At 39.3% G+C, this 13,172-nt stretch overlaps 1 protein-coding gene across 7 annotated transcripts in view; it reads left to right on the top strand.

Moving 5' to 3' along the window:
- The window catches only part of SCAPER (S-phase cyclin A associated protein in the ER), a 378,523-nt gene that overhangs the window by 92,561 nt on the left and 272,790 nt on the right, over positions 1 to 13,172 (top strand). For 5 of the 7 annotated variants that reach the window (XM_090028843.1, XM_090028844.1, XM_090028849.1 and 2 more), the window contains 6 exons: positions 1,869 to 2,131; positions 5,583 to 5,825; positions 9,357 to 9,527; positions 10,731 to 10,806; positions 10,980 to 11,097; positions 11,479 to 11,590. In XM_090028843.1, coding sequence (XP_089884969.1) covers positions 1,869 to 2,131; positions 5,583 to 5,825; positions 9,357 to 9,527; positions 10,731 to 10,806; positions 10,980 to 11,097; positions 11,479 to 11,590 — 983 coding nt within the window. The remainder of the gene's footprint in view (positions 1 to 1,868; positions 2,132 to 5,582; positions 5,826 to 9,356; positions 9,528 to 10,730; positions 10,807 to 10,979; positions 11,098 to 11,478; positions 11,591 to 13,172) is intronic. The other 2 variants (XM_090028845.1, XM_090028846.1) reach the window with 1 other exon arrangement.

The raw sequence follows: 13,172 nt of genomic DNA on the forward strand, positions 1-13,172 counted from the left end.
GAGACATGTCCTTACCTTACACGTGAGTTGTATTGTTGGTCTCCCTGGAACTGCTTATATGCAAAATTAAGCAAGAAAGTTAAATGTGTGTAGAATCAAAGCCTGTGTTATTAGAAGAGTGTTGAGGAGCCCACTGAGAGAGAGGTTACTAAAGGTACTAAAAGGATTAATTTCTCAGATTTTAAAATCTGTTTGTAGTGTTACTGAATTTTCTATATCTTAAATGGAATGGAAAATGGAAACAATCAGAGAATTGGCGCAGATTTTGAAATGGAGAAGAGACTTGTTTTCAAAATAGTTTTTCTGGAATTAAATGACATTTCTTCCCCCAATTGATTGTATTGATGATGCATACTCAGATCCATTACGTTGCAGCCAGTCTGCCCATATACTTATATGCTAAACAGTTGATGCTTATAATGAAGATTTATATCAGCTTGCTTCTGAAAGCGGAAGGGTGGATGGAAGCTTAAATACCAAGCCTTTCAGGAATTTCTGGGAACGAATGTACTGATAACAACTAGAGATAGTAGAAATACTATTAATGGAGAGGTAGTGGTTGTGTGTGGGATACAAATCCTAATGTATCTGATTAAGAAAAGTCTGAGTCTGCTATCATTCAGGCACATGCAACTTGGGAGACCTTTTTAAATATCCACCAAAATCTGTCAACAATCTGTGATCTGTTAGTGACTTTTTATTATTTAGCTGTTCAGTCATTTGACAGTATCTACACTGAACAAATGTGGCTGATTATTTAACACTGGTTACATGAACACTGTCAGGTCAAAGCTGTGCCAAAGGTTAGGGCTTTATTTTTTAAATTAACTTTTATAAAGCATGAGATCAGTAGAAATGTTTCTGCAGAATTAAAGTAAATTAATGGAAGCTACTCTTCTAAGCGTACCAACTTCTGCAATTTACAGCTCAAGCTTAGCAGTATTTTTCTGTTTCATGAAATTCAGGAGGTGAGATGATCTGGAAATTGAAATTATGTAGCATACATTAATCATCTACACTGACAAAAACAAAAAATAAGCATACTTCCTACATGCAGAAGTGATGACTTGTATTTTATACAATATTGTCACTTTAATAGCCTAAGGCAAGTAAAGTATTGCAAGTAAACCTGCCTGGTACAGCTTTGCACTTGCTAGAAGCCCACTAAAGTTACTGAGGCTCCAACGTGTTTCATACAGTTTTGATGAGGATCAAAACCTGAGATGTAATCCTTGGATAGGAAAGGAAACCTCATGTATGTGGCACCATGGTTCTGAGATATGCACACAGATAACTTTGCTTAAGTATAAACCCTTGAAAATCAGTGGTTTTACTCCTATGCAAAATATTTTATGTATATAAAACAGTGATTCTCAGTCCTTTTTCCACTGTACCCTGGGGTGCAGTGAGATCCTTTTAGGGGTGTTGCTTAATATTAACAACATTAGATGTGCAAATACCTTTGCAGGATTCACAAGATAAACTGAGAAATTTTAAACAGGCATCCATAGCGTCAAAATCATTCTGACCTGTCATGGTCTTTCTGAGTTCTTTGCAACAGAAGAATTGCTCCATTATTTTCTGTACTTAAAGAAAAAAAAGAAAGCTAAGAGCTGGCATTCTGTGAGTAGTTTATTGAATCTAAAAAAGTTGAGAACCACTGAAATAAGAGTTTGGAGAATGGTTTGCACTTTATAAATGGATAGTACTCATGGAAGGAAAAATATTTATGAACAATGATCTAATTGATTTTCATTTCTTTTCAAAGAGAAAATGCCTTTTTGTTGTGCAGGAGAATCTTAGAAAATATGTTAAAATTGAATTTATGAATCTGTTTCTTGGTGGGGTGTTTGGGTCTTTTCACATAGACAGGAAGGATGCAGAAGGATGGGAAACAGTTCAGCGTGGAAGGCCTGTTCGATCCCGGTCTACAGCTGTGACAACAAAAACTCCTTTAGCTATAGAATCAATAAGATCCAAGGATGATAGTGACAAAGAGAATATATGCTGCACCCCATCAGAGAGCAAACCAAAGAGTTTGTTCACAGGAGATATTGCATCCAAAACGGTCGAGTCTCTACAGAAAGGTTCTTCATATCAGTGTGAGCATCCTCTTACTGAAAGGTCTCAAGTGAGTATAATTTAGCACCATTTCTTTAACTTTGTTATTGTTGCAGCTGCTAGCGTTTGTTTAGAAAAATGAATCTCTGTAATTATGTCCAATGGTATAGTCTCCAAACTGACTAAACGAGTTAAAAACATATTTTAACAACTCTTTTGTTTTAATGTACAACAACTTAATTGCAGGTGGTATTAATGTGGTGATGCAAATGCAGTTAAAATCTCAGTGTTTCAGATAGAAATGGGCCACTGATTTTTACAATCTATAATCATACTTGAGTAGGCTGGGGAAAAAACTGGTTATGGTGAAATATGGTTGTGGTTCTATAGATATATATATAGAGAGGTATAGATATAGACACATAGGTATAGATATATGTATATATAAATATATATCTATATATCTCGACAAACTTCAGCTTTTATTTATTTAGTTAGTTATATAATCTTGATTGTTTAGTTAGGTCTTCAACTTTGTATATAAATTGTAGGGACGTGCGAAACAGGCCCTATTCGATTCAGATTTGGATTTGGCCGGAATAAGGGACAGTGATTCAAACCGTTGATTTGGATCACTGTCCCTGATTTGATATGGTTGAATCAGAATCTGAAGATTCGATTCTGATTCAGAGAATCAGCAATTTGGCCATAGACACAGCTTTAAACGTTTTTTCTACATACCTCAAGCTACCAGGTGTGGCTTGTGAATGCTGTGATGCTGGGGCGGATGGAGCGTCCCACAGGAGTGCAGGGGGGGCCCCCCGCATGCTCGGCAGCGAACCCGGATGTGGAACAGAAGAATTCCGGTCCAATTCCAGGTCTGCCGGGGAGCTTGCACGCCCCCCTGCCTGGCTTGGCAATCCACTGTGGAGGGACCCCAGTGCCCCCCCAGACCCAGGAGGTACCAGTTGCCAAGCTGGGTGGGGGGGCGCAGCAGAGGCCCCCCTGCATGCTCCCCAGTGGACCAGGAAGTGGACTAGAAGTGCTTTTGGGTGTTTTGCTACAGAAGAATTGCTCTGTTATGTTTCTGTAGTCAAAAATGAGTGAAAATTAAAAGCTGGCACTTTTTGAGGGGTACCTTGAGTCTGAAAAGGTTGAGAACCACAGATCAAGTTATTGTCAGCAGCCTACTTGCTGCTTCAGGCAGAAGCTACAGTGCTCAGCCACTAGCTCTGGCTTTGAGAGTGGTTACACAGGATTCTGCCCCTTCAGCTTGTTAAGCCAGATAGGTTGTGTCAGCCATCTTTGCAGCTGTGTGGCACGCACACTTTGTCTAGGTTTGCTTGTTTTCCAGCTTAAAACACATGTCCCAGTTCTGGGGAAAAGGTGTGTGTTGTATGTGAGAAAATGCAGTATAGATAATGTTGCTGGCTGATCATGCCATCAAGTTACCTATTTCCATAGGCTTCAGCTAAATGTGACTATTTACCACCATAATCCTGTTATACACACACACATACAATGTTGGTGACCTGATTGTCTCATCAAGGCAGAGGCCCATTTTGGGGAAGGAGGTGTTCACAGGCACAGTATCTCTTGGTGTTCCCTGGTGCACAGCACATCTCTTGCACCTCCCTAAAAAAAGAGTGCAACCTCATCTCCCTTGCTGCATACTGGACATATCTAAGGATGTCCCCTTCTTCTACTCCTTTGGTGGAGTTTAGCATCCCATGTGGAGTGCTAGGAGTTTGCAGTTGTTGGCCTCTAAAAAAAAATTAACTGCAATTTTATCTGGTTCCTGTGCAGTCTGGTAAGGGAAATGGCAAAGGACCAGAGTGAAAGTCCCTACCTTCCTTTCCTTCTTGCATGTGAATGGGGGCCAAGTGCAATCTGACCATAAATCTGTCCTTTTTAGTGACAATGAAGTACTGTATGAGTGGTGTAAAAACCTAGATTCAGAGAAAGTATATTTCAGTCAAAAAGAACAAGTTTTGGCTGGAAGCGAATGTAATTAACTCCCTCCCCCTCCAACAAACAAACAAAAAACCCCAACATTTTTTACAATGGAAATGCCAGTGAAATTATTTGCAAGTCACTAAAAATTGGTTAAAGTGTTGTTATAGTAGGAAAACTTAGTTTTGAAGCTGTGTATAGCAGTTGTTTTCATTATTGTGTTGACATCTTCTTGGGGTGAGAGTGTTTGTGTATTTCAACATTTTTTCCCAAGAATTACCATTGATTTTGCATTGTAGTTTTATTGATTTTTCTTGTAAACCATGTTGACTACATTGTAAACATCAGTAAAGCTAATATAAACATTGCAAATAAGTATATTAGCAATAGTGACTGTAAGATAAATAATGTTGGTGACAATATAAACCAAATCATGCAAATTCTGTTTACATCAAGAGACAACAACCCCATTGACTGATTTAACAATATAGTGCTACATTTTGTTCTCATTCACATCATGCAGTCCCAGTGTTAAAGAAATACGCCTGCCATTACCTCTGCTACTCTAGATCTTCCTGTAAAGGAAGCAGTGTGGTTCTTTTGAATAAATTAGGACTGATGGGATCCTGGAGAGAGACATATTTGTGCACTATGACATTTAGCTGTGCTCTCAGGGGTATTCTTTTTGTGAGTTCTTTTTGTGGCTTGAGGAAAGGGTGGGGCTTGGCTATCTGCCACTATATGGATTACTCCCTTCCTTTTGCAAGCAGGTTAAGGGTTCACAGAGCACACTCCAGTTTTTAGTTATATATAAGCATCAAAACGAAATCGGTTTTATATCCTTCTAAATTCTGCTTCCAGTTGCGCTGATGTAACTTAATTTTGATGCCTGCCTTGATTTTGATATCACAGGTCCCTGCATTCGCTCATTGCTCCTCTTCAAATCAAAGATGGTAAAAAGGGTGTATTTTCAAATGTGTTATCCTAGTTGAATCCTTTTGTCTTTTATCAAAACTGCCTCTGCTGCATATTTGTTTCTGTTTTCTCAGAGACAGCTAGACCAAATGTCATGGTTTTGAGCTATCGCCATGCTGGTCTCTGTACTTCATTGCAAATAGTCTACATTACATTTAAAAAAAATGTTTCTTCCAAAGATATGTCCTGGAAACCCCACCCCCCAACCATTTCCAAATCTTAATCACTGTTCCAAAGCATGGAGACAAAGCTTTTCACTGAAATAATTGTGAGAATATTTTAACATGGCAAAACATTTGCTCCTAAACATTACTTGGAAGTGGCTGGGCTGTTTTAACTGAAACATTAAAAAAATCAGTTGTGGGCAGATATCCAGTACAGAACATTTCAGACTGAAAGGTTTAACTGGCAAAGCTTTATATACAAGCAAAAATGGAAAATGTCTGGTAATTGTAACTATAGATGGCAATATTTGTTCAATCTATGAACAGAAGGTAGAATACAGTCATTTTAGCTTGTTTTTTCCTGTGCAATATATTTGAAAATCAACATATTACTTCTTTTTTTCCTCTTGTAAATGTGTCTTTTGTTAGTTTGCTGTACGTGTACCGGAGGATATTAGGAATACCAATGCATTTTTGCAAGATAGTTCTTTACAAACACCTCCTGAAACACCTGCGGTTATCACAGATGCTGAACATACTTCAGAAAATCTACAGATCGATGAATCTTCCTCTCTGAATCCTCACAGTGCAGAGAAGATTCAAACAGAGAAAGCTAAGATAGAAAGTGAAATGGACCCTTCAGACATTTCAAATGTGAGTGCTGCCAGATTGGTAAGAAACCTTGCAAGAATTCTGAATAAAAAGCAATAGATGTGTTGTGTGTTTCCCATTCTGCTTTGCACAGTATTGACCATTAACTTGCTAGAGAAGTTGTGGAAAAGTCCTTAAAGCACACCCAATGTCACATGGAAAGTGTTGTTTTTACATACTTCTAAGCACCTTCAGCTTTAGAATTTATGTCAGTAAAGTGTCTGAAGTCATCTGAATGTGTAGTAATACACTGAGTTGGATTAGAAGGACCTCACTTCCAATCAGAATGATTTTTTTCCTTCCATTATTCCTCATTTTAAGCAAGATTTAAATGTATTGATTTTCCCTAATTTTGCTAATCAAAATTGAAAACTTATTTGGAAAACAAATGTGGAAATGGTCAGATTTATGTTTCACTAAGACCAACTCCGCCATTGTCTTCTGCCTTTGTACACAACTGGCAAGCCTGACTGACCCATTGATTGGGGCCATTTCTAACCTGTACTGTATAAAATATTTCCTTGTAGTTTTCTCTGTCATATTGTTGATGAGTATTTTGAAATAATAAGTTCCTGAAACATGATTTATTTCTGATCCCTTTACCAATTTTTAAACAGGTGGGGTAGCTTTCTGAAGAATACTTAACAGTATACTATAAATGTCTTTGCTACATGAACAGAGTTTTTCCCTTTCTATAAAAAGCAAGTTGGAAACCGATTTAATATCTCTGACATTTATCCTTAGTGCCCTGCATTGCACAAAGGGTATCTGTTTGTAGCTGGACAGGATTTCCAAGATGAGGCTGCCAATTTTTAATTAGTTTATTTTCTGATGTTCAGTAAAGAGTCTGTGACTTGGTTTTAGTGTTTTCAGAGAAATGTGCAAGAAAATTTCCTAAAAAGAAGTGTTTTTTCTTAATTTGGTCACCCTTTTCATGGCTTTAACAGAGAAAAGGAGGAATGAATGCACTTTCTTTTCACCCCTTGATTTTGTGTATATTAGAAGATTCTATTGAGTAGAGATGTGGCTTTGTGTCATCTGATCATGTCTTTGTGGTAAGAACAGTGTCATGTTCTTTATCAGATGACTAGTCATGGTTAAACATTGATCCTTTTCTGGAATGTCTTTATTCCACTCAATGTAAGTACTATACAGCATGAACTCAAATTTTGTACTGTACCTGCACAATTCTCACTGCTGTATTTTGGCTCAAAAAACCTATACCAAATCTGTAGATATCCAAGTAATATATTTCATTTTATTGAAAATTCTTATAAAAAAAAAAAAAAAGAACCTCTTCTTGTTCAAGAGATTTGTAGACTTACTCTACCAGAAGTACTGCAGCTTCTAAAGCACCTGTTTCACTGGTGTTTCTTCATTTGGCATCCGCAAGGATGCCACTGAAGAAACACTGTCTTTTAGATTCAGAAGCAAGATTAAGTACCTAATTTACAAAAACACTCCTGCAGTTTATTTTCACCGATAACCTCTTCCATAATGCTAGCCAATCTGCAGTAGAAAAATGTGTGAAAAATATGCCATCTCGGCTGCTTATGGACGTGGGGCACCCCCCCCCCCCCAAATAATGCTTTACTTTCAGCTCAACGTGCCCCCACAACAAGTGCAGCACATGTCCAGAAGAGGAATCTTGTCAGTTTGACCCAGCTTGCTCAGCATCTGCATAGTTCATGTGTGGCAGCGGGGCTTTTTGGCACTTTTATCTAACAGCTGAGTGAACCAGCTATCAGACAAAAGCACCAAAAAGCCCTGCTGAAACGCGTGAGCTATACAGACGCTGGAGAACCAAGTCAAATTGACACAATTCCTCTTCTGGTAAAGTGCTGGGTTTTTCTGTTTCATTTCTTTCCCACCTCTGTCAGCATCTATTGTTACAACTTTTTCAGCTTCACTGGTATCAGGAATTCTGGGGCACCTAGACTGAACGGGTCTCTGCCTACTGAAGAGATACACAAAGCTCTTGGGTCAGAGGTATATCTCTTATTAGGCCAACTGAATAGCAGCAAAAAATTCCTTTTTTGCAGGCTTTTATAGGCACATACACCCTTCTTCAGGCTGAGGAGAATTCAAAGATTGTAAAAGTCCTTCTAGGTAGAAAATAAACTCCATTTTGCACAGGGGAAGTAGAGGCTGGAAGTTCATTCTCCTGGGTATCTGTGAGTTCTTGTGGGAGAGTGTTGCTCTGTGATGTACAGATCAGGCTGCTGTTTTCCCTAGAGGTGTCTGATGTCAGAGGCAACCAGGGACTTGGGAAAGAAAAAAAACTTTTTTCTTGTTTAGCAATGAAGGCACTTTTACCGCTGTTGATTTGACATGCCTTGAGCACAAAACTTTGTTGTATCTATTTTAGCACTTCCAGCTTTGCTAACAGCAGTCGAGCAGAACTAACATTAGTAATGGAGGAGATTTAAAGGGAAAGTGTCATTAAGAACCAAAAATATGTCTAAACAGTTAAGTATTGGTGTTTTAAGGTTCAGATTCTTGCCCATGTTGCATTGTCATCCAAATTTATTAATTTCCCAGGGAAGCACAGCCTGAAAGGTTAAGCTCTGCTAAGATTTGTTACTGATAACTTACATTCTCTAACAAATATATCATTGCTCTCGTAGATCCTCCTTTCTGTTTTGAATAATTCTGTATTCTCATTCAGGGACTAAAGGTAGGGTATATGTGGTCCCATTTGTGGATATACAGAAAGGTTCTGAGTGCCTTTAATGTACTTTTACAATCTTTTCTTTTATCGCTGAAGAAGGGTGCCTGTGCCTATGCCTGAAAGCTTGCAAATAAAGAAAAAATTTTGCACAGACATCTAGTTGGTCTAATAAAAGAGATCACCTCTATGTTGAGTTCTGATTTTTTTTGTAATGTGTCTGGGCCTGTTTTGCTTACCCTTTCCTCTAGATCAGTGATTTTCAACAATGGTTCCATGGCACCCTAGAGTGTTTTGAGATTCTTTCAAGGGTGCTGCAACAATATTAGCACTTTTAGGTATCTAAGCATGATTCGTAAGATAAACCCAGAGATTTCATAAAGTGTTAAAAACCTTCTGACCCGTTGTGGGCATATTGAGTTCTTTGCAACAGAAGAATTACTATTTTTTGATAGTCAAGAAGTGAGTGAAAGCTAAGAGCTGGCATTTTCTGACAGATGTCATGAGTATAAAAAGGTTGAGAACCACTGCTCTAGGAAAAGGGTTTTTTGGAGGGCAGTATTCAGAAAAAATGGTATGTCACGTTTTTACTTCATTGCTTTCTGTGACCAATGCTGTACTTATTTATAATCTTTTGGTATGATATGAATGTAGATTTAAAATGTAATATCCTTACATTGTGTGAAAATGTCTTAACCTTTTCATTAATCAGTTTGAAAATGCCAGTGTTTTCGTATCAATGAATTAACTGCATCCTCTAAACGTAGCCCAGTGAAACAAAGAATGACTGTGGGTTAAACAAAAGCATAGCACAAGCTGTATTTAGTATTTGGAAGCTAGTTTATTTATTTCCAGTTCAGTCCTGATTGTGGTTTCTTTCACAGTCTATGGCAGAAGTCCTTGCTAAAAAAGAAGAGTTAGCAGACCGCCTAGAAAAGGCCAATGAAGAAGCCATAGCTAGTGCTATTGCAGAAGAAGAGCAGCTAACTAGAGAGATTGAAGCAGAAGAAAACAATGACATTAACATTGAGACGGACAATGATAGTGATTTTTCTGTGAGTTTTTAATCTGTTTTAAAAATAAGTTGTTAATGACCTCACCAGAACATAAATGTAATATACCATATTTATTCAAATTCAAGAGTAGGTATACCGTATTTACTCCTTCTCCCCCCACCATCCAACATTGGAGGGGAAAAAAATCCCTTACATTGGATTCAGGTACAACAAAGAGCAAGCAGCTGCTGTAGCTCCAGCTCCAGCCCTGGGCCGGTCTGCAGGTTGGAGCCACAGTCTCTGCCCCCACCCCATACTGCCTACCCCCCTCTGTCTGTCCCTCCCCACCACTACTCACACTGAGTGCTGCCTTCTTTACTCCATGACCCACTGAAACCTGTGTCCACTGATGTCTAAAGGTCCAGGTCCACAAAAGTATTTAATTCCTAACTTCTAATCATGCTGGAGATAGGAGTTAGGTGCTTAAAACTTCTTCTTTGTTGGATCCTGCTTTGAGCAGGGGGCTGGACTAGATGACCATGTTAGGTCCCTTCCATCTCTACTTTTCTATGATCCTACAACTCAGCGGGCATGTGTACACGTGACACTACTTTTCTGTAGTGACAAGCTACAGGACAAAACGTCTGCAGGCAAAAACCATGACACTGCAACTATGTTGCCATAGCGACACGCTTCCTCAGTATGCGTCGCTACAATGACGCAGCAACTAAAAATGACTGCACTGTGTGCACAGTGCAATATAGGCTGTTACTGAGCCATCATTTAGTATATCCTTTTGGAAGGACATACTAAATGGTGGCTCAGTAACAATGGCCCCGTAGGGGCAAGTGTAGACGCATCCAATATGAATAAGAGTAGCAAATCTGTGCTCTTGGTATTTGTGGGAATTCAGTTACTAAAAGCCCACATATCATTTTGAAAATGTAAGGGTTAATGAATTCAAGGCCCTATTCCACAAACACATGTGAGTTAAGTTTCCTTAGCATTTAGTTTAGCGAGATTATTCAAATGAGTAGTCTACTGTAGCTATCATTTCTAGTTCAGGCATTTTTCTAAAAGTAAAAGTTATACAAATAAAAAGAAAAATAACTCTATGTTGGTTCACCTTCTTTTTGCATTTCCAATCCAGTTGTCTTCAATCTTCAGTCAAAGTTTGCACAGAATTTTAGAAACCCTTATGCTAATGTAAGATCATGTTAGACATTTACCTTTTCATTTCATGGCAATGTTTTGAAATTTCAGGCTAGCATGGGCAGCGGAAGTATATCTTTCTGTGGCATGTCTATGGACTGGAATGATGTCCTAGCAGATTATGAAGGTAAACATTTATGTATTAAAATATTAAGCTTGATATACAAGATAAGTTTGTTAGAGAGACTTTTTTCCATCTTTAGGTATGGATTTAGAACAAAAATGACCCTAGTTCCTTTGAAATATCAGGTCATGTCCAATAAACTTCATTTTGAAGAAGTGATATTTCCTCTCTTGCAGCTCGTGAGTCATGGCGTCAGAATAATTCCTGGGGAGATATAGTAGAAGAAGAACCTGCACGTCCTCCAGGCCATGGAATACACATGCATGAGAAACTTTCTTCACCATCTCGTAAAAGGTCTTAAAAATTTTATCTGATTTGAATAGGAAAACAGAAACAGACTCTCAATTACATAAAATAATTATGACAGCATTTACTTTTTTATAACGTTTTCTGAGATGTATAAATGAAAACGTGTTTTGTGTAAGGGCAAGTGGCCGTTGTTTTGAAATTTATTACTTATAAACTGCGTTGCATGAGAGTTTAAACCCTAAAAAGTTTTGATATGGAAAAAGAGCAGTATGGAGGCTAATATTAAAATACATTAATCAAATACATTTATTGTGTATCAAATAAATGACAAAGTCGCAGCATCCAGCAGTGCAGTTGCTTTAGTTCATTGATGATACTTAGTTGCCATTGTTTCATTGGCTGATTTTACTTTATTTGTATTAAAAGAACAATAGCAGAATCTAAAAAGAAACTTGAAGAGAAACAGATGAAAGCTCAACAGCTGAGAGAGAAGTTGCGTGAAGAGAAAACACTAAAGCTTCAAAAACTGATGGAGCGGGTAAGATTTCCTCATTTAAAAGATGCATTCTGCTTTTATTCAGATTACCTTATGTTTTTGCCTAGCCCAAAACAATGACATGCTGTTAAATGTCAGAGCTAACTCTAAAGTGAACCTTGCTTTCTGGGTATGAATACATACTCTTAGGACATCACACAAATGATCTGCATTTCTGCTAGGCTTGTAGATTGCTGCTGGTTCTATTGCAGAAATGCCGAAAGACCTTATTCTAGATTGGGCCCCTATTTTGCTATGTGCTTTATAGGAAGTCATGGGCCTTTCTGCAAAGAACTTGTTGTTTAAAAACAGAAGAAACGAGAAAAATGGGAAACAATATACAGTTGATTGAAATGATTACAGGCATATGTATTTTAGCTTTGCTTTCTTCTTTTTATTAATTTATTTGTGCTGATTCATTATTTATTTAGCTAGTTCATTTTCTGGGGCCAAATTAGGGAATGAGGAAACAGGTGAAGAAGGCTTGCAAGAGGGTCATTGAGGAAAATGTGAGAGATGGGGCAAGGGAGCAAGGATAGAAGGAAACATTTTAGGTATGGAACCATCCCCAAGCTCTTTGTGGCAGCTGCTGCTTTTCAGCATCTGCCAATTGACAGCCTGTCCCTTTCCCAGGCAGGGGAGAGGGCAGGCTGTCAATTAATCATCTCCCCTAAGGGTGGGGTCACCCAAGAAGCAGCCATCTAAGGCAGGAGTGGCCAGATATTTGGGTTGGAAGGTGACTTAACAAGTTTTGTTCAGCTTTTGAGGACTGGGGGAAGTGATATGCCAGTTGATCCTGGGTTGCACCCCATGCTGCCCTGTTGTGCTGCAGCGAGGGCCAGCCTGGACCCCACAGAGCAAACACTACTGTGCTCCCCACCCTGCTCCTCTGAATCCTTTGCCCTCACCCACCCGGCTTCCTGTCGTCATTGAGCAGTCCTGGCACTGTGGCCAGTGGCAGCCAGGCCCGTGCAGGATAAAGGGTGATGCAGTGAACTAAGTAGGTATTTTGCCTGCCATGATGAGCTACTGCCACTGTGCTGCACTGGGAAAGTCAGGGATGGCTGCCCAGGTCTAGCTTCCCCCCAAACCAGCATGAAGTCACCTCCTAGTGGTACCATGGTGGTAGTTGCTCATCATGGTGGGTGGGAGAGATGACTGCTGTTTGTGCTGCATCACACCCCGTCCCCTGCAGGCCTAGCTGCTGGCAGCCACAGTGCCAGAACTGTGCAGCATCAGCACCAAAAAGAAGGTGGAGGGGAGGATGAATGTGGAGGAGCAGCAGAGAGTGTAGCCCTCCCTCCTCAGGCTTCCAACAGTGGCTGGTGGACCAGATAGGATCAGTTGATGGGTTAGATACGGGCCCATGGGCCATATTTTTCCCACCTTTGATCTAGAGCCTCCTGGCTGGAGAGGCCACCTGTGTATTTCAGAGAAATTCTTACCACTAGAAAGGAATGCCTGTCCATGGCCTCAAGCAGGCAACCCAGTCATCAGAAAGAAAATGTCTATAGTTCAGATTGTATAAACTCCTCTAATGTTAGCTACATCCAGGAACTGTGAAGGGACCTGTTCCTACCCAACT

This window comes from Crocodylus siamensis, chromosome 15, assembly GCF_052110815.1.
Source record: "Crocodylus siamensis isolate JL-2025a chromosome 15, ASM5211081v1, whole genome shotgun sequence".
NCBI lineage: Eukaryota > Metazoa > Chordata > Crocodylia > Crocodylidae > Crocodylus > Crocodylus siamensis.